The 27,437-nt window shown below is 38.6% G+C and overlaps 2 protein-coding genes across 2 annotated transcripts; one reads left to right on the top strand and one right to left on the bottom strand.

Moving 5' to 3' along the window:
• Positions 1–3,506: 3,506 nt before the first annotated feature.
• On the bottom strand, positions 3,507–5,891 carry THNSL1 (threonine synthase like 1; the record flags this gene model as incomplete). Its single annotated transcript, XM_082479939.1, has 1 exon — positions 3,507–5,891. One exon carries the CDS (start codon positions 5,889–5,891, stop codon positions 3,669–3,671), a length of 2,223 nt encoding a protein of 740 aa, XP_082336065.1. The 3' UTR covers positions 3,507–3,668.
• Positions 5,892–7,723: 1,832 nt separating this feature from the next.
• On the top strand, positions 7,724–22,656 carry ENKUR (enkurin, TRPC channel interacting protein; the record flags this gene model as incomplete). The annotated part of the gene is given in 7 exon segments (XM_082479772.1): positions 7,724–7,747; positions 9,094–9,399; positions 9,401–9,510; positions 12,860–13,005; positions 16,181–16,407; positions 18,153–18,299; positions 22,427–22,656. Coding segments are annotated over 7 exon segments (1,134 nt in total). The 3' UTR covers positions 22,601–22,656.
• Positions 22,657–27,437: the final 4,781 nt, after the last annotated feature.

The raw sequence follows: 27,437 nt of genomic DNA on the forward strand, positions 1-27,437 counted from the left end.
AATGTCTGCAAAAGACAAAAAATTGGCACTTGTGTCCACTCTTAATCATTAATGCCCTTTGAATCTTTCATAATACTGACAGTGGGTAAAAAAAGTGCAACAACAGTAGCACAATATTTGTTGAACCACACAGTACTTTGCTGACTGACATTTAGAAAAGCTGGGCTGGGACAGCGGAAGGATTGCTTCCTTCACTATCCTATCCCCCTACAGCCAGCTATAGCAAGTATGCTGGACATTGTTTTCTCTTCCAGTCCTCCAGGCCCAGCAGGACAAGGCAAGCCAGAAGATTGTACGTTACAGCTACCAGATCACAGCATCAGCACTTGGTCACAAATACTATGTACATCCAGGATCACAACACTACTGCAGCATTTTACAGTGCCCGTTACTAGAATCCAGAACCAGATGTGGTACACAAAAATAGTTCACTGAAGTTATAAGAAAGTCCAAAAATTAATTCATTTTTTAAAAATGAGTAAATACTGTATTGCAAAAGCCTTTAGACATTGAGAAATGTACTAATACCATACATGCTCTTTAACCACTGCCTTTATACACCCTAAGTCCACATTGAAAGCCCATAACTAAGTATAACTGCTCATTTTTTTACTCATTCAATTCATAGCAACTACAAATTTTACTAATATTCCCCCTTCAAATCAAGCTTGAATTACTGCCATGAACTTTGAAATATTGAGTTACGCCAAAATAAATCCTCTTGTTAGTTTAGTTCTGACTGTTTTATCTAATAAACAGCTAACTCAAGGTAGGACATTGGCTTCTAGCCTAATCTTGTTTAGAATCTCAGCTTTTCTTTTAGGTACTTTCTATGAAAACAAGCTTTTCTTTGTAGATGTTTCTACAAAGTAACAGTGTGTGACAAATTGTCCTATGATGTCAAATGGCATTAAGCCCCATAGAACCAGGCACTGCAGGATTTCCACAGAGTCCTCACGCTGAAACCAATTCCCATTCCAGTAACTCAATCCAGCCAGTTGGGTTTCTTTTGTGTTTGGTTTTTTTTTTTTTTTTTTTTTTTGGGGGGGGGGGGGGGTGGTGTGTTTGTTTTTTTTTGGGGGGGGTGGTTTTTTGTGGGTTTTTTTTTGTTTTTTTTTTTGTTTTTTTTTTTTAAGATTTAGAATTCTGGTTTTGTAGTGAGCACATCCACAGAAAGCATTATATTTTTTTTCACTTGGAACTACTGTGAGAATCAGACTGAAACATACAGAAGAATAAATTGGATGTGCATTTACCACCTACACAAGTAACACTTTATTTTGTCAATATGCTTATGCAACTTTTTCTTACAGAACTTGATTTTTTTTTTTTTTAATTACATATTTATAGTCTCATGTTGTGTCTGGAAAACGATGAAAAATCCTCTACCCTATTAGGAGAGACTGAGTGAGTTAGGTCTTTTCACCCTGGAGAAGAGGAGGCTCAGGTGGCACCTCATCACAGTTTTCCAGTACTTAAATAGCAGCTAGAAAGAGGACGGAGGCTCTCTCTTCAACAAGGAGCCACATGGCAATGACAAGAGTAAATGGGTACAAGTTGCACCAGAAGTTTCACCTGAATATAAGAAAGAAATTTTTCATAGTGAGAACACTCAATCACTGGAATAATCTCCCCAGGGATGTGGTAGAGTCCCCATCGCTGGAGGTTTTTAAGATGCGACCGGCCAGGGTGCTAGATAATCTCATCTAGGCTCCCTTTCACATGAAAGGTTGGACCAGATGATGTTTTGACATCTCTTCCAACCTGGGCTGTTCTATGATGCCATTAAAATAAAAATAAAAAGTTATTTTCCAAAGTTACTGCAGAAATAGCAAACAAGGATTGAGCAGAGAAAAGAACTAGAAAGGTCCTAAAAGGGCATCCAAGAATGGCAGAATCTAAAAAGCTATTATGTCACACCTTTATTATCAGCTACATTTAATTCTATCATATATTGTATTCACTGTGGCATACACACATCATGCTTGGGTCTTTTACCTTACACTGGAAGAAATGACAATTTTTTAAAATAGTTTGCTAAATGGTGTCTTCTTCACCTCTAACGTGGCAAAAAAGTACAAGCAGACACACAGCGGAAGCTGGGGGATACGGCAACAGTTCAAAGCTCCAAATGAGTCCTGACATCTAGGAGATGTTGCCTCTCAAAGAGAAAAAAAAAATGTTACCAATTACCACCTCTCTTGGCACTACTTTCCCTATTTGAATCTTGGTGGAAACCACAACCTCCCATAGCTATACATCCTCACATCTGATGACTCTTAGCTCTTTACCTGTCACTGCACGCCATTCTAAATTTGCCAATACGTCATTTTTATAATTTCTCTTAGTGTGAAATGTGTGAATATTTTACTCCCTTGCCACATATAATCTACAGTTAGCAGAGTAAGTTTGTCCATAACCACATGATCTCCTAGGGCAATCTGCTCTATTTTTTTCTGATTAAAAAAAAATAAAAATAAAAATAAATAGCCTGTCATTAGCAAAAACTGCTAATTTGTTAATGCTTATGCATTAACAAAAGACTGCTAACATAGATTTTTTTAGGTTAAATAACAAATACCTCTGATGCTATCACACTTTCCAGAAACTGGAATTCATCTTTCACTTTCCTTGATGAGATACCAAGCACTTTGGGAAGTTTCTTTCTTATAATAATTCATGCGAAGTAGGAATAGAATAGAGTGTCAAGGAAATCAATTTAAGAAATGATGAAAACAGAAGTAATTAGAACAAGAAAGCTATATGACCTCTAAGATAAAACTTATATTCTAAAATCTTAGAATGCAAGAAATAAATGTAAATAAATAGTGGTCCGGTTCTTACTTAAAGAGTCTGCTGCTACTACTAGCAAATTATTCTATAGCATTAAAAAAGGATTCTAGAGTTGAAAGTTCAAATAGAAAAAACCTAGGAAAGAGACCACAACACATTGTAGGGAGAGTCACATTAAAAAAATTATTAAAAACATCAAATTAAGGATTCTATTTTATACAGGAAGATACTCGGGGGGGGGGGGGGGGTGTGGAAGCCTGAAAAACAAAATAACCAGACTTTTTACATAAACACTGGCCTCACAATACATAAAAAACATTATATGAGAAGATAACATATCACCAAATTGAATCGTTCAAGGATTAACAACACAAGTATACTTGTATCTTTGTAGTGAAATCAACCCTCATTAGTAACATACTAACATCATTACATTATCTTATTATGTTTCAGTGCCCTAAGTGAAGAGTTTAACTAATCGCCCACTGACCAACTGATCACATCATTCTCACAACAAAGAGCTAGTAGTTCCAGGAAGGTCAGACTTCATTATCTTCCTTCTTCCATTGAGAACGGTTCAGGCTTGTGAAAGAGACAGCACCGCCAAGGAAAGACAGCACTACTGCCGCCTCTACTATGTATGACCTGCAAAAAAGTATTCCAGACTTTTATACTATCAATTCACAACCTTTCACCACTACTGGAAATCTCACACGTGGTACTTACAAATACTGTTGAAAACTTGATAATTGAATATAAAACTGTGGATATTATGCTGTGGATTGAACACAGGCCAGATGAATTGTGACTTTATTAAAACATGCTGCCTGTTAAGAAGGTATCACAATTGACACAGTGGACCTCTGATCAGTTGCTCAGAAAACTTTCATAAAATGATTTTGAATTAAGGTTTCTATACGGGACATCAGCATACTCATATCAGCAGCACAGACCTGGTGATCATCGTTCCCTTTCTTTTTCAGGGTCTCTAATAGGCCCCAGTGGACTGGAGGCAGAGGACTGTAAGAACTCAGCAAGTGAAGCTGACTTAATGGATTCTGTTTTATTTCTGTGATCCTCAAGGCCCTCAAGATAGCAGGTGCAAACTTGGAATAATGAGCTGTAGACGAAATAATAATTGGGCAAGTTCTATCTTGTAATCGATCTGCAACTACTTTAGCAACAGCTGTGTGTGTATCCAAAATATATCCTGTAGTACTGTATACAGAGTGAATGGCAGCTAGACAGTCCTCCTCAGAGCACCATCCAGCCACCAAGTCCTGCTGAAGCTTTTCAAGTAGATCCTTCTGCAGCTGGAAGTGGCCCTGATTTTCCAGCTGGTTGTATAATTGTGTTACCAGTTGTCCATCCTCATTAGCAATCAGGTGCAAGTATCGCTCGAGATTGGAGGACTTCAAAATATCTACTGCTGGTGAAAAAGTGGGAATTAATTTTCTTCCCCTCAAATCATAAACACCTGTTTTTATGAAGTCAGTCAAAACATTGTTTTCATTGGAAGCACAAATACATTTTCTAATAGGAATTCCCATCATTTTAGCATACAAAGCAGCTAATATGTTGCCAAAGTTTCCTGTAGGAATGCAAACATCTACAGGGCTTCCAAAAGGAATAATATCTTGATGAACAAGATCAAGGTATGCAGAGGCATGATAAACTATCTGAGGAAGCAGTCGTGCCCAGTTTATGGAGTTTGCTGCAGCTAAAGCTGTTCCATATTCTACTGTAAGAAACCCAGTATAATCAGAATTAGTGAAGATTTGCTTTATAGCTGTCTGGCAGAAATCAAAATCAGATTTGACACCTACTGACCAGGCATTTTCTTTCTGACAGCCAATCATCTGTGATTTTTGAATTGGGCTTACTCCATCCTCAGGAAAAAAATTCATCACAGCAATTCTCTGTTTGTCACTGTCATGGAGACGACTAAAGCCATCTAGGACAGCACTCCCTGTGTCACCAGAAGTAGCTACCAGAACCAAGTAATTGCAGCTTCTGGGAATGCAGTATGCAAATATATGTGGCACCATCTGTAATGCAAAATCTTTAAATGATGCTGTTGGTCCATGAAATAACTCAAGGAGAAACTGATTGCCTGCCAGATGCCTAACTGGAGCTATTTTAGAACAAGTAAAGTTTTCTCCATAAGCAGTTCCAATAATTTCTGCCAGTTTAGAAGCAGGAATATCAGCAGGATGTATGCATCTTTCTAATAACACCTGGGCTCTTTCAATGTAAGTTGCTTCTACTAGGCTTTGCCATTCTCCAGCAGTGAATTTTGGAAGTCCCCTATCAGGAACAAAAAGTCCTCCATCAGGGGCTAAGCCCTCAGTAACAACGTCACTGAAATATTTACAAGAGTCTTTTTCCATACTCCTTCCAGACCTACTACATCTAGTCGAAATGAAAGTTTCCAGTTCCGAGTTTTGGTATCTCTTCACAGCATCAAGTACCTTTTCTGCTACAACCTCTGCTGCAACATCTCCTCCACAAAGAACACGGATGTCATACCACCTTTTGTAGAACTGCTTCCTAAATTGAAGTATGTCCTTGAGAGAAATACCAGGAGACTGGCCCACGATGCGATCCACCTTCATTGATTTCAGCCTGCTCATAATGACTGTTGTGGGCACATCCAGATATACAACTATTCCATTTTTCTTCATATGCTGCATGCCAGCAGCATGCATTGGATTGGACCCAGTAAGGGAAATGACACTTCCAGATGCTGAAAAATTCAACAGGGCTTTTCCTTCCTCCTCTAAAAATTGCTCATTACCAACATCCTGCAGTTTTTCCGACACACTCATATTCCAGGTTGTTTCAAGGACATCATCATCTACATCTATGGCAGGGCAATCTAGTTTCTGACCTACTATTCTCCCAACTGTTGTTTTCCCAGCACCCGGAGGTCCCATCAGGATAATATTTTTGTTTCCAACAAGAGAATGGCTTGAGAACCATGACTTCCATATCTGCGCAAATGCAACAGGTCTTGAAAGCATCAGTTTTAAACACATGCTAGAAAGACTGTTTTGGGTTCTTAGTCTTAAAGGCTGGTACTGAACAACGTGAAACATCTTCTGCTGGGTTGTTTTCTTGTGGTTTTTTTTGCAGGTCAACTTGACAATCCACTTAACTGCTTCAAAAAGGAAAAAAAAAAACAAACTAATTAGTCCTTCGGCAAACATCTAGGAAAAAAACCTGAAGGATATGAAATTCAGAACAACAAGAATTCAAACATAAATCCAGTTACAACTTCATCAGTGCCAGGGAGGTATTTTTCGGACTAAGACTCATTCCCTTCTCTTGCATAGCTCCAGCTCACTTCCACTGACAAATCGGACTTCAAACAGTCCATGACCTCAGGGTAAAGAGACATCCAAACCTAACACTACAATACTATTTGAAAATAGTATTGTTTATAGGAATTCAAAACAAGTTAGTTTTTCCTCTAGTAGACTTATTTTTAAGTACACATTCACAAATAATGAAGACTAACTAAATTACCTCCTTGTAATCAAAACGTTAACAAAAAAATGCATTTTCCCACCTCCCAGGATGCCTTTGATTTCTTATATTGTCTTTCTAAAAAAAATAAATGCAAGACCAACTTAAATACTCAGAAAACTCACAGACTTGTGCAACAGCAAGGCTGGAAGAGTTGCATCCAATTCTCTTCTGAAGGGATGTCAAACCAAGCATGTGAAGAACTCCTATAACGGAATTGCATTGAGTGTAGTTTGTGTGAAGTAAGAGAGAGAAACACGTCATGAAGACATTCTACCCTCAAAAAAAAAACAAAAAAAAACCCTGGGAAAATTGGATCTCAAGCAAAGATTAAGCAAGAAGCTCTCAACATGGTATTTTGTTTGCTTAGAGAAATCGATGCCAATATCAGCACAAATTGCAGCATAAGATTTGTGCGTGCTTAGGGCAAAGGGGGAAGAACTCTCAAAATCTCAATAAAGGGGTGAGGAGGGGGCAGAAATCAACACAAATTTGCACAGAAAATCCCTACAAAGTAATTTTTCATTTTAGGTAGGCAAACAAGTATCACTTTGTTATTGTTATTTATTCATTGTTCATGACTAAAAATGCTTAAAGAAAAGCAACAGTGAATTTCCTTTTAGGAAATCAGTGAAATTTTTGATGTAAATATCCAACTCAATGCCTACTCATTAATTCAAATAAACATATATATATTATATATATGTTTGCAATATATATAAAATCAGCAGTTTTTTAGAAATTACTACTTTTAATTGCTATACTATGCAGTACAAAGAGATGGTTAACTAAGCTGCAGGTTGTACTTTTTTTTTTTTCCTGAAAAAAGTGAAAGACTTCACTTCCAGATGCTCCTTGCTCTAGATAGTACTCTGTGTTCCTCAGTATCTTTTACACTCTACTTTCTTTACTAAACCATTACTATACGTTACAAAGTCAAAGTACTTCTAATATTTTAAATCTTTGCATTTGCTCACTTCTGCATGGAGAGGTGAGTTTGCAAACAGTAGGTCTCTGTTTGTACCCAGTGCTGTGACAAAATGAACATGCTGTAATTACAAGGCATAAATCAGAGTAAAGATGGGCATATCCTACTGTACAGGTTTTTTCTCAATCCTTGAAAGTATAAGGGAATCACCCTGTGTAGATGTGATATAAGTTTTTTGTAATAGTTATTGAAAAAACAATCTGCGAAGAGTAGTTGTAATATTTGGAATCATTATACAACTGTACTGCAACAGTAATGCACTCCAGCTCTGTATGTATGTATTCACTACAGAGCCAGAAAGAGATCTTTGTATTAAGTGTCCAGATGTAAATAAATTATATTCAGGATTAAAAAAAATTACAGACAATATTTTAGTAATTTTATTTCTTGAATGTAAGAATCACTTCAAGCCTTATGTGTGAACTACGCGAGTACAAAGTATGCCATCCATAGCAGCCTGCCTACCATGTCTAGTTGCATTACGGACTCACTTTGAGGGGCAGTCACTTGGCATGCACTATACAGCTGCTGGATGTAACATCTGGACTGCTTTATGAATCTTAGGTATTGTTTGAAATCCACTTAGTTGCAGGGAATTCCATTATTCAGTTACTCAGTTCCACCTATTCCGGTGTAATCCAATTTTGCACCCACAGAAAGTACACCTAGACAGAAGTTTGCAACCATTGAATGTGACCTGTTTCTCCGAGACCATTTTTTGTTCAGTTGGCAAAACTTTACTGTAAAACCAGCTCGAATTAGACTTTATCGGTAGTAGAGTTTACCAGCCTGGCTAGAACACCAAGCCATCCAACCTTAGATATAATCCCCATGCCAAAAGGGTGGGTTTTTTTTTTTGAAGCAGAGCTTACGCCCGCATCTCCAATAAAATTTTAAGTTTTGTCAATACACCTCAACCCTTCACGTGGGCTGCTGACAGCACCTACATACCATCAGCAATTATCCACAGCTCTAACAACCACTGCCGACCACACGAGTTCTGGTGAAAACCGAACTTTGCTACTGGTATGGGGACAAAGTTTGCAACATCAACGTATGGTTAAAATTCAGTAACTAAACAAGTCTGTGGCAGTTTGCAGATATCAAAGACCTCAAGGTAGGTCAAGACTAATAATTATATTCCAGAACTGCTAACACTGGACAACTTCCATTTGACTTTTCGCAGAGCTTTTACACAGAGAAAGAAAATAAATCCCAAAGTAAACCGTTCAATTTCAACCTTCTCGCGATCATCACACAGACCGCGATCCCGCCGAGGTTCCCGCCTCGCCGCCGCGCTCCCGCCTCACCGTTTCGAGGCCTGGAAGGTGCCAAAGCGCGGCTGGGAGGAGAGGAGGGGAGGGGAGAGGAGGGAAGGGAAGGGGAGGGGGCCGGACTGGGCCGCACTGGGGCACCGCGACACCACCGAGCCGGGTCGGTTGCGCCCGCCCGCCCGGCCAGCGCAGCCCCGGACTCCCACCTCCCCTCAGGAGCGGCAGCGGCAGCCCTGCCCGGTGCCCGCGGCACAGCTCGGTCCAGCTCCCCTCGCCCTCAGGCGCTCCTAGCGCGGCGCGCGCGCACCTACCAGCGGGGGCGGCGACAGCTGCCACCGGTACCGCGGCGCGTCCCACGCGCCCCCCGCCTCACCCACGCACTGCCTCGCCCCCGCGCACGCGCGGCCACCTGCCCGTCCCGCCCCTATCACGACTCCGCCCAGAGCCGCGAACGCACGCGCAAGGCAAACCGCCCTGACTTGGCCCCTTTCCGGCTTCATCTCCGCGAAGTGCGCCTGCGCGGCTCCGGGCGCTGCTTGGCGCGACTGCGCCTGCGCTGCCGCTCCTGGCCCCGGCGCCTGCCGACAGCCGCCTTCCGCCGGAAGGGGGCGGAAGCGCGTAGGCTCCGCCCCCTCGTGTCGCTGTTACCTAGCAACGGGTTTCCCCAGCAACTGCGGGGACAACAGTGTGTCGGCTCCACGCCTGCAGCGGCGGCGGCCTGAGGGGGCGGGCGGGAGTCGTTCGCTGAAGTGGGCCGAGGGCCCTTCAGCGAGGCGGGCGGTTTCCCTGCGTCCAGGGTCCCTCAGCGAGGCGGGCGGCTTCCCCGCGTCCAGGGCCTCTCGGCCGGAGGATGCCTGCCCAGCGTGCCCAGGAGAGCATCCTTAACCTGCCCCCCCTGGAGGAGAAACAGCCTGCCAAACCTCCCAGGTACGTGGGTGTGACACGGCGACTGGTTCTGGCAAGGTAACAGGTGTTAAAAAAAAAATAATCTAGTTTTTGTGTAGGTATTGCTCCTCCTAATGAGTCACTAACAAACATCTGAGGGTTTACAGCCTGCTGCATGAGCTGATTATTCAGTTTGGTGTCTTCAGTGCCCCCTTGTTCATTGACAAAGAGCTTACAAAGCACTCTTTCCACGCAGAGGAATTACATGACATCTTTGTTATTCGCACCTATAACAATTTTTCAGTAAGCAGCTGAAAAGTTGGGGATTTTTTTACATTTTTCTCAGTGCCACACTTCCATTCTTTTCATGTGTCGGGCGTGTCTTCTGACATTGTTTCTTTTGTTTCTCTTTCTTACCCCTTACCTTAAAAACATGAAAAATGCTTTTTGCCCCCCTAATACTAATTCCTTTGAGGGTTTTTCTATAGTTCTTACTTGGTAATTATGCAAGCATATGTTGGTTTTTCAGGTCCTTATTATTTTATGTGAAAGAAAACTGTTACAGTTCGCATTTTCAGGGAAAAGTTAACATAGGTCATAATTCAATAGCTTTAAAATGAGTAGAAATATCAGTGACGCTCCTTAGAACAAAGATAGTTAACCACTTTCAGTTAAAAAGGTTCAGACTTGTGAGATTCCTAGTTCTGAGCCTTTTCCATGTAGAAATAGATAATACGTCTTTTTGTTGTTTCCAATGTGAATGGAAGATACTTTTGGCAGGCAGAAGAAAGTGAAATGACAGTATGGCAAGGCATGCGGTACATTAAATCCATTCCTGTCTTAATACCATTCAAGGATTTGGATGCTGCATGACCATCAGGTTCAGTTTAGGCAAGGGGTTCCTTAGGTTGGATGCAATCAGACTAAATCCCCTTCTGATCTCATTGCCTTCTGTTGTCACCCCACTTCCTGCTTTGGTTTGCAATGTGCCAGATATCCAGCTGGTAACAACAGTGTTGAACCTGGTTAGTGGCATGATCTGACCAGTTTTAACTAATGCATACAAAATCTAGGGTCTGTCTTTTTTTTTTTTTTTTTTTTTTTTCTCCAAATGAAATCATACACATTTCACTCTCAACTGACCAGGTACTACTCATGAATCCAAGTCAAGCACCCCCATTTTCCCCAACTTTGATGTCCCAAGATGACACCTAAGGAGTACTAACTGTCTTCTTACAAATGCATTGTCTTTTCTCCCCTTGCCAAATAATGAATGGATTAAGACTCTCAAGTCCCTCATAACCATGTTTTCTTCCTTGCAACCCCCTCTAACCTTATGTTATTGGTGTATGACAGCATTTAGCCACTTTCTTGGCCTGAAAAGTCACTGAAAAGATACAACTGCCACATCCCTTTGTCCAAAGGAATGCCTATAGCTGTCTACAAAAGACGTTTTTACCTTATGCCAATATGTAATAAACCCCATACCTTCTCATTCCAAGACTGCGTGAACCCTACTAGATTAAACTCCTCATAAAGTCACTACCTTTCTCTACCATGTGGCTACAATGCCACTCCTAGCAAATTGTGAGGAATGCAATTATTTATGAATGTGGTGGGTTTGTGCCTTTGTCTGTAGCTGTTTGCCATGAATTTAACAGAAAAAAAATAAACAAAACCTCATTTCCTTATAATTAGAGGTATTTCTGGAATTATATATAATCTTATGTATATAATCCTCTTTCTGATTTTGGAGACCAAATCTCCAGAAGACAAAACAACTCCATATTTTTAATGAAGTCCTCTTACATATTCTAATGTTATGATCAAGTACAAATCATGTATCAGACATTTGCAGCTGACATACAAAAGCTTTTATCAGTATTGCTACTATGATTCCCATTCGCTGGCCCAGCATTACATCATTTCATATTTCAATATTTCTGTAAAATACGTTGTGTTATATATAATCTTTTTGATTCTTTTTTCCTTACCTTTCATAAACACATTTTTTCTGTGAAAGAAGAGCACAACTGTTCATCAGCTTTTCTCTACCGTAAGTTAATATGACATGTTTCCTAAAGGTGGAGAGATTTAAAAGGTACAGTGAGGTAGCCTTAGCTTCAGGAGCAGGTCGTTCTTGTCCCTTAGGAAAGCATCTGTGACAGCTCAGTCCTTCAGATAGAGGCAAGATGCTGCTAATCAGATAATGATCAGCTTTTGGCTTCTTTTGGAGAACATGTTTGCATACTTTTGATGAAAGCAGAAGTTACAGTGCCATATGCAACATTACACCAAAGCAGCAGTGTGTGCGTACAGCTTTTCACATCTGAGCTCTTACTGATTTTCACATTAGGTGTTTCAGTGCCAAACCCACCACTGATTACAATAGCTGGAGATCAGAGTTTGGATCTGTGTAATATAAGAAATATACAGTTTACTCTGCTATTTCAGAGCAGTCATCCATCTCAGCTAATCTTTTATAATAGTCTGTAACAGATGACTCAACAGGAACATTGCGACAATGATACAGTGGACAGTAATAAGATAAACTGATGATCAAGGACATTCTGTCCAACTCTCAACTATGTTTGACATGCTTTCTGAAGCATGAGGTTTTACATACCTCTAAAATATGTTTCATCCCATAGAATGAAGCAGTGAATGTTTCATTATCAATAGAGATCTCATCTTTTTGAAGCCAACTGAGCATTCCTTAGATGTGTTTGATTGCTGTGTAAGGCCCTAAAATGTACTGCAACTGCAGCTTCTGAAACAGCTGAGATACATTGTCATTTGCATCTTTCTCATAGTACAAACTTTCAAGTATAGAAAACCTAGCAAAGTAAGTTCATGATTGCTGTTCTCCTGTCGATGCACAACAGCTGCATATTTTGGATGCATTTTTGAATGAAACAAATAGCCATATTAAAAAAAATCTTCAAAATGGAGTTAATTAAAAAATAAAGACCTAAGTGTGTAACACACAACCTCATAAAAATAATGAATTCATGCAAGCAATATTCAAAGCAGTTTATTTCCAAAATTTAGGTTTTATTGAGTTTCAAAATGTCTGTGTTCAGTATTTATACGAACAGTGCATACAGGAACCATGTCCCAAAGTGTGATAATACTGACCTTGGAGATACAAGAGAAGAAAAGGAGGAAGCAAGCTAACACGGGTATCAGAAAAACCACTGTAGCGGTGCAGTGATGGGCTTTGCCTTTGTATGGAGGTTGTATGAATGATGGCCTTTATTTGGGAGAGAGAGTATAAAACAAAATAGTTTAGGCTTTTGGCATGAACTACTGCAAAAATGTATATTCTTTGAAGAAGTATTTTTAATAATTTTATGACCTTTAACTTTATGGCTATTTTTTAATGTCTAAGGTATATATCCACATTTAGACCATCCGTGAAATGTGACATAGAGAAAAATAAAGCTCAGTGGAAAACTATGGGACCAGCTAAAGTTGCAGTACCCTCTCCAAAAAATTTTCTGCAGAAACATTCAAAGGAACCCAAGCTACCAGCAAGTAAGTGTAGACATGAAATATATGAAATGTAATGTATTTTTTTATTTTTAAAATTGATAATATTAATGTTGAAAGTAACAGTTAATTATGGAGAATCAAATTTTTAAAAAAATTAAAATCATGTTTGTATGCTGAGGCAGTTTCCATTGTTCCTTTTATAGTATCTATGATACCAAAATTATTTCTATATTTTACAAAAAAGTTTCTATTTATTGTGTAAAATACTGAAACAAGCAACAAAGAGAATATAGATGTGATTAGAAAATACAGTAAGTATTTACTGTTATGTGGTACAAAACCAGCTGAAATGTAAAGAAAAATTATATCTCTTGGCTGCAGCTATTCAGATGCTGAAGATGTGTTGATGGTATGTTTTATCCTGCTGATATTTCAATTTGTAATTACATAGTTTAGATGTGTATGCCATTCTTTTCTGCAACTGATCATTAATATTAAAGCAAATAATATGAACGAGGGTATTAAAAGTGAACTAATTGTTTTTAGTGCTTGAAGAGATATGAGGAAAGTATGTGTGCCTTTCTTGATGTTATAAGCAACATACAGCTTTTACTCTTCAGCACTCATTGTTGTCTCTTAATCCCATAGCATTAAATTGGCTGGCAGTGTTCAAAGCATAGAATTTTTTTGAGAACTTCATGTCACAGAAATAAGAAATTTGGAATATTTTGTTGCAAAATGCATCCTACCTTTGGGCACAAACCATAAGTCTGGGTATAAGGAGCTGACAGTTCTAATGTTCAGTCTCATGGCCGGTTCTGCAAGGGTGAAGTGACCTTCTTAGTGCTGCTGGAGTTCTAAGTACATTGCTGTCAGAATTTGTAATTGAGTTCTAAAGTTTCAGCTTGAAATTGTTTTTAGCCTGGAAAAATAGAAGAGCTTAACATATGGTATATAAAAAAAAAAAGTTGTCTAAGAGTGTAGGACTCTAGTACCCAAATTTGCATGGCATGCACAAATGGCTTTAGCACTGAAAATCCAAGCTGTCCCCAGAGGCTTTAGAGGCTTAATGCTTCAGGCAAAGAGGCGTTATTAGAACCTTAAGGTAAGCTTTGGTCCCAGATGTCCTGTAGGCATCCTGGGTCATTTTTTAATAAAGCCTTCACTTTTTCAGGAAATCTGACCAGCATTCAGTATACTGGAATGTAATACTGCGTGACATCTGAGCATGAATGCTTGCAAGCTCAAGACCTTATTAAATTACTACACTAGTGTTTTAGATGGGCATAGGAAAGAAGATTGATTCACCAATAATTTGGAGTAGTCCGTAAGATCCTTTTTAAGTACTTGTATTATACAATTAGTGTCATCTACTTCAAATTTGCTATATATTGAGATACAACACTCTGACTCATTTTTCTCAGACAACCATCTCGCAATATTTCTATTTCAACTTGTTCATTCAGGGGTTCATAATAGCAATATGTGCTTTGGTGTTTGCATTTGGACTCAATGTACCAGAGCCTCAAAGTGCCTATGACACATCGTAGCTTCAATCCAGACTAGTAATTTAATTGCAATGATTAGATCCTAACAGATCTTGAGAAGGAACTGTATCATTAACTCAGAAAGTTCTTCTGCCTGTGGTGGATGGAATTTCATACCTACCTCAGGGAAGTTACACTGCTTAATCACCTCTTTTAAAGCATGGCACTTTCATCACTTGGAATTTAACCAGTTATCGGTTGTCTAAATGGGATTATAGCATTGTGCTTGTGGTATCTGTGCCACCTTCAAAACTGGGTTTGATCCAACTAGTTAAAAATTAGATTGCAAGGACAGAACAGAAAGATTGGATTTTTTTTTCCGTTGAAGTCTGGAATAGCGTCATTCTTTTAGTCTGATTACTCACCACTTCCTTACAAAAGGTGTGTTTCTTAACCTTCAGCTGAATCTTGTTGTTTTACTGGACTCTGGCATTCATTTTAGCCAAGCTCGGTTGCTGGCTCCAGAAGGTGGGGCTCCCAAAACAGCACATGTGCACCAGTGTATTGCAATAAGGGTGAGCCAGTGCTCACTGAGAAGCTTCAGAGATCTTGTTTCCAAAAGGACATCCTAAGAGAAACAGAGATTTAAGTCTGTATGTCCTACAGTACTAAGTTACAGCAAGCTATCAGGTTGTAAAAACAAAATCCAGGAAGGCACTGGTTCGTGGGGTCAGTATCAGGAAACCAGCTGTTGTAGGAATGAGCTCTGTCACATGTGACATTACACTTATTTTCTGCCAAAAAAGAACATTAACTCAGACAACCTGAATCAAATTATTATCTCTGGTAATGACTGTGAGTTTGAATTATATCTAGTGGGAAATATGGTGAGAAAAGAATTATGTTTCATCGCTCACCTGAAGTCAGACTAGTCAGGAGACTGCTGAGTTTCTGTTGGTGCCTTAGAGAAAAGATTGCGCTAAAAAGGAACAATTTTCTGGAGAAAGGATTGTGAGAAGTTGTTTACAAGTGTTAGGGAGCAGCCAAGAGCAGGGCCTTTCCCCAAGGGTAAGTGAGGCAGAAATTGAGGGCAACCACAATGCAGGCTGGGCAATGACCTCACCATCAGGTTGCAGTCCCACCACACCAGAGGCAGGCAAGCAGAGAGGGTGGTGATGAAAATGTGTCCTCTCAATGGCCTAGTGACCATCAGGAAAGATGGGGTAATGGGCCAAGCCCATCCACTGGTTCCACACAGTTGTACAGGAATAGGACTGGGGCAGGCATGGCTGAGACAGCTCAGCCAGGCACTGACAGCCCAAGGCTGAGCTGAATTGGGGGTCCTGAGCCCAAGGGTGTGGGGTGAATGGCCCAGGTGAGGCTGGGCAGGGCCATTAATGCCTAAGGGCATCTCTATTGAAAGCAGTTTTAAGTACATTTGAAAGAAGTTCCATACTACATCAGTTAAGAGGAAATGTGTGCCATATTATAAATCAAACCCACCTAAAACAACATAGTATTTGTTAGGTTATGAAACTTCTGTTGTGCCAAACAAGCATAATATTTTTCATCATAGTACATTCCTAGTCAATTCTTTCATTGTAGATACATTCTGTTTCAATTTTTATGTAATTTTGTACATAATTTTTCCCTTTTGAAAAATGTAATAACATTACATTGCAAAGCTCTTCATGGTTACTGCTGAGAATGTTTACATGCTCAATTCACAGGAAAAAAAGAACCTGATAGTAAGAAATTGCCTGCATTATCAGTGCCACGGAGGATGGATCACCCAGTTATGGGAATTCAGAGTAAAAAGAATTTTATAAATACAAATGCCGTTGCTGCTATCACGGGATTGCCTAAAAAGCCTCAACCTATTTCTGTTGATAGAAGACAGGGAGATAAATATCTGCTTGAAACTTCAGGACTTGTTCCAAAATATATTAAAAAAAGGGTAAGTTTTATTAAATTATAGTGTTAATACTAGTGGCAATAGCTGTTCTAGGTTCTCTATTGCAGTCTCCTATGAAATGTTTATGATTCTTTCTGACGTATTTAGATACCACTGCTGTTTGTGGTAGACCTTTGACATTCATCAAGGAGAAATCACTGGCAGTAGAGTTGTGCCTTGCCTTTGCTCTGTATTCACTTGTTTATGCTGTCAGCAAAAAAATGGCAGAATGATGCTCCTAAAGCAATAGCATTTGTGTTGCATTGGGAACCCACAGAGTATCTAACAGGGAAACAAATGGAGTTCTGTGATGCATGAGTGCTGGCTCTTTAGGAAAGACAGGCAGGGAAGAAGAGGAGGGGCTGTCCTTTGGTTGAATGAGCTATTCCAGTATACGGAGCTCTTCTATGGAATTGGCAACAGGCTAGTTGAGCTTGTGGGTCAGGATCAGAGGAAAGGCCAGTAAGCGTCAAAAGCATGTTTGACAAGACAATGGGATGAAAGCAATCCAAAAAGGTTCCTGGAGCATGTCAGCAACAGCTTCTTAACACAGATGGTAGATGAGCCAACCAGTGGTCATGCTCTTCTGGTTCTGCTACTTACAAATGAGAAAGAGCTGGTCAGACGTGTCATAATCAATAGTAGTCTTGGTTGCACAGGCCATGAAGTAGTTCAAGATCCCCCTTTCCTTGGGAAGGCAGGTGGTAGTGTACAGACCCTGTACTTCGGGAGAGCAAACATCAGCTTATTCAGGGAACTAGTAGGTAGGGCACTGTGGGAGAAAGCTCTGAAAAGCAAAAGAGCTTGAGAGAGCTGGTGTGCCTTTAAGGACAACTTCCTCCAAGCACAAGAACAGTCCATTCCACTACTCAGGAAAACAACAAGTATCAGGTGTCTGGATTATCTTATCTTAACAGATAACTCATGACAGAGCATTATGCAGAGAGAGACGTGACATAACTCATGACAGAGAAAAAGCAAAAAAGCGAAGCTGCAGCCCTTGCAGTACCTTTGCATGGCTAAACATATATATAAACAATGCTAGTCATAGTGCTACTCAACACTAAAAGATTTGTGAATTATTTAGCATTTGGTAGAAAGAAGGAAGACTGGTACCTTCTGGCGGAGCTAGAGACGCTTCATTTTACAAAGCATAAGGCAAAATAGGTGTGTTCCCCCAAGTACATCTGGGATATTCAGAAATTATTTTTTCTATCAGAAACACAATTCTGCCACATCCAGTATAGGATAGTTTATCATTCCTAACTAGTCCAATTTTTGTGTATGTGTTGATACTAATCACTCTCTTCTGTGGCATGCAATGCTCAGCAAAAGTCAAGATACAGGAAGACCTTTGAAAGAAAGTATCTCGGGAATGTGTTTCAGAATGTAGAATCTGACACCACATAAAAATGTAAAGTAGCTTGCTGTCATTAACAGTTTTCAAAATCCTCACTCAACCGTCAGTTCTTATAATAGAACATCTTATAATAGATGTTTTGGTTTCTGGATTCTGTTGTCTTCCAAGGTTGCAAAAAGAAATTGAAGGGAATTGTTTATACATTTTGCTCAGGCTGCAAAGACAACCACATTTCATACTTCTAAGAACACAGTGGTTTAAGATTTTATTGCTCAGTCGCACAAAATTCCATTTTCAAGTTGGCTTTGCAAATATACTGTGGATGACAGATATGTCTTTGTTTCCTTCTTAAAAGCACATATAAGAAACTTCTTCCTTACCCTTACAGGATTACGGTGTTACACCAAAATATATAACACGGAGAAATGAAGAAATGAAGAAAGCTCAGGAAGAATATGAGGCCAGTATCTTGGAGCATCTCAAGAAAAGAGCTATGAAACGGCTATCTGCTGAAGAAAGGAGAAATCTTCTGCAGGTGCGTATTTTGATTTATTGTAATTAGTAACATGTACAAAAGATTAATGAGGTACTGTAAGTCCACATAAATAATAAAAGTATACTAGATTTTTTAAGCCAGGCAAATGAGTTAGCTACTTTTTCACTAGATGGAGCTGTAGAACAATTGTAAACTGAACTGAAGGGAGCTGATCTAGCTACCGTTTTAGTCCAGTTTTACAAGTACTTCAATTCTGTTAGATTCCTGTCCCCCTTAATGACTTGGAAATTCAATGAAACTTCAAAGGAATGCAGAAAATCACCTATATGGATTTAGTGACAGTTCTGACTCTCTGCTTGTGAATCATGGAAAAATACAAATTGGTTTGGGTTTTGGTTGTTTTTTTTTCCTGATGCATAACATTGCCACTATTATTGGTAGTTTCTATCTTCACATTGTGACCTCACTGACTAAAGCATAAGGTCATGCTTTAAAATGTGTCAAAAACAGAAAACAGATTTAAATTGCAACATATTTGTAGAACTATGACTGGAAAAAATTGTATTTTGTCAAGCTGGTTTGGATACTGTTTTTCATACAGTTTTTATTGCACAAGATTTTCTAAAGAGAAATAATACCATAAAAGAAGTAGAGCAGAAAAGAGACATTTTAAAAGTATATCCAATCCTTGAACTGGAATTTCTCGTGACCACATTTTAGCCAAATTTCCTATGAAAATGAGGCTTATATTACTGTGGTATCTGTTTATCAGTCTGTCCCTTAATAACTTGATCCTAGCAGCCACCTGAAACAAATTAGCAGATAGATGGACATCTCCAAGATGCTAAATTCCCACAAAAAAAGCCAGTAGAATATCTGGAGAGAAAACACAATGTCTAACTCACTTGCAAAGATTAATTGGTTAATCAGCAAGATCCAAAATAGCTAGCAAAAGGGTGTCTCTTGTTTATGCAGCAAGCAGTGGAAGCTAGGAAGGAGTATGGGAGAGTTAAGGGTATTGTATCGACAACAATACAAAGAATATAACAGCAAGGGTGAAGATTAAGATATTTTTATGGTGGGAAAGGCATGGGACAAGCTGATTGTCCAGCAAGTTAACTATGCAGCAAAAACATATGTTCAAAAAGGCATGTGAGTTCAGCTGCTCACAATTCTGCATTTAGTTTGATTAAAATTATGTTCTGTATGTTTAAAATACAAGAATGCACTGAAATATTTTTAATTAGAAAGTTTTTAGATTGTTTTTATTAACTCAGGGTTGTTTTTTTTTATTTTTTAAAAAAAGTTTGCTCTTTCATGGGCCAATTTACTTATACAGTTGTATTGTCAGGAGGAATTAGTGTCCCCAGGGTACATGGCTTCTACCCAGTGCTCAGCTGTAGACATATGGGAATTCCTGTCTTGTAAAATAATTGACATTGCTAGTGAACACATGTGCACTAACTGATTTGAAAGAATATGTGGCAATAGATGTCTCGGAACAAAATCAAGCCTCATGAACTTACAAAAATAAGGGGAAATAACTTGTGCCAACATTTTTCGAACTCTCTCCATTATGCTTACTATTGGGATTTTATGAGAGAAAAAGAGTATGTTGATAAATGCAGTACATATTTCTCACTGATCCAGCATGTATTAGAATTCCTTATATAGAGTTAGATACTCACTCAGTTTGTGATCTAGCCCATAGCAATAGTGGTCAGCATTTTACATTGCTGTGAGGGAGATTTTTACGTAGGTAGTCATGATCTGCTTTTGATCTCTCCATTCTGTAGGGTTAGAGTAAATTGTGATGAGTACATGCTCTAAAGTGTTTTAAAACTCACTGTTTTCAGTGATTTCCAAACCAGTTTTTACTAATGTACACAAAGAATTATTTAAAAGGAGCTATGAATGACTCTTCTACAAAAATTTTGGAAATGCTGTATTTATTTATTTTCATGACTATATATTTGTAAACTATATCTGATGCCTGGTAGACTAGGAGCTTTCTTTACGTACTTCAAGTACATTAGGGCTTTGGATTGCAAAGACAAGTAGTATTACAAGACAGTAAATAAATAGGCTTGTTGCACATATTGAGGCAGGGTTTTTAAATGTATGTGGATATTTATATATGAAGATTGTTGGAATAACCTTTGTGGACAACACTTAGATGCTTAATATGAATATGCAAAAAGCACGAATTGCTATGCAATGAATACACTGCTTTGAATCAGTAACATATTAGTTCACATTAAAAAGTATGCTTGTCTTAATCAGTATTGGCAGAGAGAGGTAATTTTTTCTGTTAAATCAATTCATACAGTGGACAAAATCAGAGAAGTTTTTAGTCACAAGAGTCCTGGCGTTCTGAAATAGAAGCAACAATCTTCAAAGCTAAATATGTATTAGGAATAATCCCTCTAAATTTAACTTCAGTATGTTAATCAGTTAGCCAGTCTGGGAGAAAAGGTGCTTGACAATAGTGGAGAAGAAGGGCATGAGGTTGGAAATCACAAAGTGCCATACAATCAGTGCATCAGCTGAATCCTGTTTTAGTTATGGAGGAGAACTGAAAACTTTAGTTCCCAGGAGAGTTTCAGTTCTTCATTTTTTAAGATACTTTGTGATGTCCCCTAAGGAAACAGAACTCAGAGCCAAAAAAGTTTTGAAAAAGTGTTTTCTCACTGATAGCCTTATTGTATTATTTATGGATTGCTGTATGAGTTCCTTGTAGTAGGTGTGATTAAGTTCACCCATATAGTTTTCATGAGGACATTTGGTGCACTGAATAAACTCTACTAAATCCTCACACGTGTATAGGATGTGTAGTTTTTGATTATCCTCTTGAGGAGAGAAAGTAAGAGCAATTGTTGCAGTAATTGTGAGGATGTAAAGGATTTTTCTGCCACAGTCTGGTTCCATTCAGCATATATTGGTGGATAAAAGTTCATTCTAATGTTGAATTAACAGGTTTATGAGTATGTTTCAGACAATTGCATGGGGTTTCTTGAGGCAGGGTTGTAGTCTTGGGCTTTTATATATGGAGGATACAGTTCACTAGCTAGTAAGGTAATTCTTTGCACAGCAGCTTTCAAGAGAGGTGGCAGTTATTGAAATTGTTGTTATAGGGTCAGCAACAGCTAGGTTTTTTAGACTGAATGATAAATACGTTGCCTATAGATGTTACTGTAAATGTAGATTAGGAAGGGAATGCAATTATTTATAATTTCTTCCAAGTGATAGAAGTTAACTTCATAGAAGTTAAAATATTGTGGGATCAGTTTAATGTCCGTGGTCTGAGCAAAGTCTCAATTACCAAAAATGAAGCTGGTGGTGAGGTGATCTGAGACTGCCATTGAATTTTGGCTGGAGTTCCAAGTATTGGTACTCTTGTGATTACTTAAGGTAGGTAACACTACTGTGTGTGACATGGTGATATCTATGATAGCCGGGTTGCTGTTTATGGGGAAGTGGTTTCTGTAGTGCAGTTTCTAAGATATTTCCTGCTGCATTTTGGAGAAAAGAAGGCATTTGAGTGATACGAGTTTTGAGGCAGCTTTTATGAATCCCACTAGTTCCTCAGTGAGCATAATACAATTAGATAAAATGGCGCAGTGAAAGCTGCCTACTTGTAGATCACTGAAAGCACAGAAAGTCCCTTATATAGAATAAGGAAGAGTCACCCTTTATTTACCTTGTGCAGTTTTTCTTTAAGATGCTGAGGACTGGAAATGAAGTGTACAGGCTTCCTTGAGTTCCTGGTCGGCTATGAAGTTGACTGCTAGTCACATTGACATACTTTTTTCAGTTTAGCATTTTTGTAGCTCGTCCTTTATTGACTAGTTTAATTACTGTTTTGTTGTGTCTTAAAGGCAGTAAATTTTTCTCTCCAAGGCACTATTTTTTAAAGACCATTCCTTATACTGCATCACAAGTCAAAATTATTTCTGTTGCAACCACTTTGACTTTTAAGCATTTAATTAATTTAGTCCTATAAGATGATTGAATATTATCCATATTTTTATCTATTATTTTAACATTGCAGTGACACTTATCAAATGCTATATTAACAAAAAAAACCCAAGTAGTTTATGTGCATATTATTCTTAAATGAAGTAAGTTTTTTTCTCATATATTTCCTTTTCATGTAATGGCACTAGGGGCTGAAAAAGAACTGGGAGGAAGTGTATCGTGAATTTCAGGGTCTTTCAGTAGCAATAGACACCATACCCAAGAAGATACAAAAAGAAAAGCTGGAATTGCAGATGAAACAACTGGAGCATGACATAGAAGTAATTGAGAAGCACAAAGTTATCTACATTGCAAATGAGTAAGGACTGTTTTTCAGATATTGCCTCTTCCCTCCTTTTCTCTTTCTCTATCCCTACGTATCCAAGAACTCTCCCCCTAAATTCTCAGAAGAAATTGACATCAACTATTCAGAAGGAAATATTCAACAAATATAAGTACATGCCTTCTTAGAAAAGTTGTTACATACAGCTCTTACCTGTACAATTCACAAAATGTTTTGAAATAAAATTCTTAATTAACCTTTGAGCATAAAACCATGAATTTAATCTATTATAAATATATATATATATAAATCTATCAACATCATACAAAAAGCATGAAAAATACTGTTTCATATGTTTGGAGCATTTCTTTCCTTGCATAGCCAAAACAAAGTGAAATAACTGGCTGCTGAAGGCAGCTTGGTAAATATAAACTCCAGGGTGGGATGGCTTCTGGACTAGTTCTTAAAGAGCTGTTGCGCTTTACTTAAAAGCTTGAGCGATTGTATTTCTAAACAGCTTGGCTTCTGCATAACATTTTGTGTACTTGCTTTTTGTTACCAAAACCAATTTTTATAGTGGAAGCCCATAATAATATAGACTTCCCGCAATTCATACACCACATGTAGCTTGCTGTGTGTGTTTATATAAAAATAATCCTGTAATGCTATAGGAAATCTACAACTAAAGTAGAAAAACGTGTTTCGATTGCTATTATGCATGTAATGTTAGAATGAAAGCAATATACTAGCATGTGTGTCAAGACCTAGGCAGAAATTATATCACCATATTATACTGCAAGTATTTGCCTAAAAAGAAAAATTGTTTTTATTTCCTACTGATTAACCTTTGCTTTAGAACATAGCTTTTTCTGTATAGTATCAATCATTACCACCAGAAGCTGTTGTGACATCATAGTATCTGACAACAGTAGAGGATGAAGTAAAAAATTTCAAATTAACTATTAAAAGCCAAAGTTTCATGTACATTAATTTCTTTTCATAAATTTAAACTTGTCTATGACAAGTACTAGGAAAGCGTAGGTGAGCTGTATAATTTAACAAAACCACACCAATTATAAGCACTTAATAACATGCCACATTATCTCCTAGTGAAGTAGAAGACGTATTTCTTAAGAAATGCAACATAATCAAACATGGCTGTTTCTTGCGGCTTAAAACAAATAAGTAGGTTTGATTCCAAAATGGTGCGCATTCCCACTGCCTCACTCTCAGCTCTTAGTTACTTGTAGACCATTTGGCTGAGCTAGGTTGAAGATCTGGATTTGGTTCTTCCATTTATCATCAGTGCTAACTTTATGGAAACACAAAGCAGGTGATGGCCTATCCCAAAATTTGGGACAAGCAACTAGGCCACACTTGGAAACAGTCAACACTCACCAGTAATAATTACATTGTTTTAAAACAACCAATCAGAAGGGTATTATTATATTACTGGGAAGTTAGGAAGTAAACGGGAAGGGATGCAAAAAGTATTCCTGCTTAACAGGAGAGGGAGAGACTAAAACCAGTGCACTTCTGTAGCTGAGTGGGCTGTTACTAGTGTCTTTCAACAGTACTGTGGGGTTGGTTTTTTTTTGCACAAACCTCATATAGCGCTTTGCAGGTAGCTCTGCTGCCACATGCGATATTCCCCTCTTGATACATGTGAATAGCTTCTGTCACCCTATGGGAAGGTTATAACTCCTTCCATCTATTTTGATGTGTATTCCATGCAACCTACCAACATTTCTGATGATGGAAAAAATACATTATAATGAAAACCATTTTAAATGCACACAGAAGGATAACACTCTTGCCTTTTAACTCCCTCTGGGAAGTTGGACCAAAGAAATTTATGGAATCCAAAAATGTAACTCTGTATTTATATGTTCAAGAAATGCCAGTAATTGAAGTTGTAATGTTCATGAATAAACTATACCATCAGTATAACTAAAGCAAAAAGGTGAGTAAACTCAGTTGTTCTGATGGAATTGTACCTTCATAAAAGATATTAAATATTAACAGAAGCGAGCCTGTCCACAGGCTAAAAAGCAGCATTAGTAGTTGAAGCGTTCTCTAAATTCACTGGTCTACTACTGATAATCAATGAAATAATAAGAAAATAATCAAAATGTTTCTAGTACTTCGTCATTATTTTATCAACCTGGCATTTTTAAATGGTCCATATTAATTGGATAACCATCTCAAAATATATGCTAAGTGGGGTATGAACACTTCATTGGTCAGTAAGAGTTATGTTGCCACAAACTGAAAATATTTCCTGTTGGAAGTTGTGCATGACAAAACTGTATATCTATTTTTTAAAAATAGCAACATGAAATTATGATAAATATCTCACTGCCTGTTCTTCAGAATGAAACTATTTATATCCAGGAAGGAAGGGATCAGATATGGCATCGTCACAAACACAGGGAGTTCCTGATTGTATGGCTCCGATAGAGCTGCCCCGAGTGAGCATCAGATCTGACAGGAGCATATGGGCTCCATGTGGCTGATCTCAAAGCATGGTGGTTTCTTGGGCTCTGCATGTGTTCCTGGAGACTGGGACAGTTCCTCAAAATCTTCCTTGCAGAGAGGTAACCTCATTCCGCTCACGAAACAGTAAGGGCAAAATTCTGTGGGAGAAATAATACGGGAGAAATTCCTCACTGATTTAATTTTCCTTAGTCTCTGTATGTGGGTTTTATTATAGGAGGGTGCATTCTTACTCTTTGTATATTTTTTGTGAAAAATTGGCCACACAAAGCTAAAATCTAGCCCTTTCACTGGCATAGGTTTCAGGGAAAGCAACATATCTGAACATTTCAGCCCCAATGAAGGCAGACATCTTTCAGATAAGAAAACTTCACATATATGCAGATCAATAGGAGTCCTCTATAAATGCGAGTCCTAGACAACGCTTTCATCCTTGGCTTTATGATGCCTATACTATTAAGAATATAATTACAAAAGAGACAGGTGGCAAAACCTATTATTAAGGTTGTCTGACATTTCCCATAGCCAGGGAAGCCAGCTGCTGAGCTCTGGAGCTGATGGGGATCGCCCACCCCAGTAACTAGAGGCCTGTTGAGCCTGACGAAGCTCAGGACTGGCCCTTTCTCCCCCTGAGCAGACATCTGAGGTAGCGAAGTATACTTGACTGCTGAATGCCTAGATTGTAATTTTTTTTTTCACTCTGCCTTGATCTTGCTCCAGCGCCTTTCTGTTATGTAATGTTATGTAAACAAAATGTGAGTAAATTCAGGGCTTTCGTCATCCAGGCTAAGCCAGTGGCATTACGGTAGGAATCCAAGGTGAGATGAGTTTCTTGTTTGTGCTTGTTTTCTGTACTGTTTAAAGGGTGCTGAGGTAAATGTGACTGCCAAAAAATACAAAAAAACATACTTAATTTTTTTTTCTAGACTATACCTCCAACAGATGGTTGTAGATGAGCAGGCATAGCCAAATAGTAGACTACATTCATGTCAGCTGGTCTTGTTGATGCTGCTATCAGGATGAACTTCTGTTCAGTCACAGGACTAGCCTGTGCTGCTAATTCGTTATTCCATGCCTGCTTCCACATTGACTCCACAGTATGGAGAAATTCGCACTAACATGCAAACACTGGAATAACTTTGTCTTCAAATCCTTCCTCAAATGTTCTTTGCAATGGTGCCTACCAAAAACTTAACAACAGCCAAGCTGCTGGTGAGCTGAGATTAGGGTTTATCTTGCTGACCTGCGCAGTTTCCTTGAACTCTCTGGGCACTGTAGCCAGTTGTTTCTTGTTTTATGCTTAGGCTGTAAGTTATCTGTCATGTGGATCATCTTTTTCTCTCTTTGCTTAGTGTCTGACACAATAAAATTTTTGTCTGTAAGTAGAGGTCCTACATGCTTGTAATAATAATAATAATAAAAAATATGATCATCTGGGGATGCATTAAGATGATGCAGTAAAGGGAACAGATTCAAGTTGTTTACTGAAAGGATCTGTTTTCCAAGAACCTCCATCTCATTTGTTTCAGCAACTGGAAAGTAAGAGTTGAAGGAAGAGAAATGAGATTTAAAGCACTTATCTTATTCCCTGGAGCAGTATGATTTATTCATGTCTTTGTCATAAGATGTTTTTGAAATGCAATGGTAAATGACTTATACCTGGCTTTTTCACTGGTACCCATTAATACTGCATTTCTCATTTTGGGGGTTCCTGACTTCTGCAATTTGAGCCCATATGTTTTAAATACGGGAAATGTGGGCCTGAAGTTAAAAGCTATGCTTTGAACCTAGACAGCACTATATAATTCTATGAAAGCTATTGTCTCAAACCGGTCACTCAAAATTAATGAAATTAATGTTTAATTTACTCTTGCTAGGTGACAGCCCTCATATGGACAGTTCAGGTGACTCAATCCTCTAATTCCCAGAGCTGCTGTAAAGATAGACAAGTACCTCTAGAACTGTTCCCATGTTGCTTTGAGGGCCATATTAAAGCTGAGGAGGCAATGTAATAATTCTCTCTTCAGGGGAAAAAAATTCAGTAGTGTTCAACATGTGGCCCCAAGCACTCCACAAGCCTGTTTCCTCACGAGAATGGTCTGTCTTTTACACAAACCATAAAATTAGCAAATGGTCTAAATTCAGCATTCCAGCACCCTCAGGGAGCAGGTCATTCTGTGCAACAAGAGAGCTCAGGGGTTGGCCAGCCATGAACATTTAGCATGCCTACGCTACAGGAGAACTTGCTGGACCAGGTTCTGCTTTTCAATACGCTTTTGTTACTGCACTGTTTATTCTAGGCAAGCTGTGAAGTATACAGAATCACATCAAAGACAGACCGAGCTATTTTGGAAAAAAAAGTCCTTAAACTGTTACTCCTT

Source organism: Vanellus vanellus (assembly GCF_965231255.1).
Source record: "Vanellus vanellus genome assembly, chromosome: 2".
Classification (NCBI taxonomy): domain Eukaryota; kingdom Metazoa; phylum Chordata; class Aves; order Charadriiformes; family Charadriidae; genus Vanellus; species Vanellus vanellus.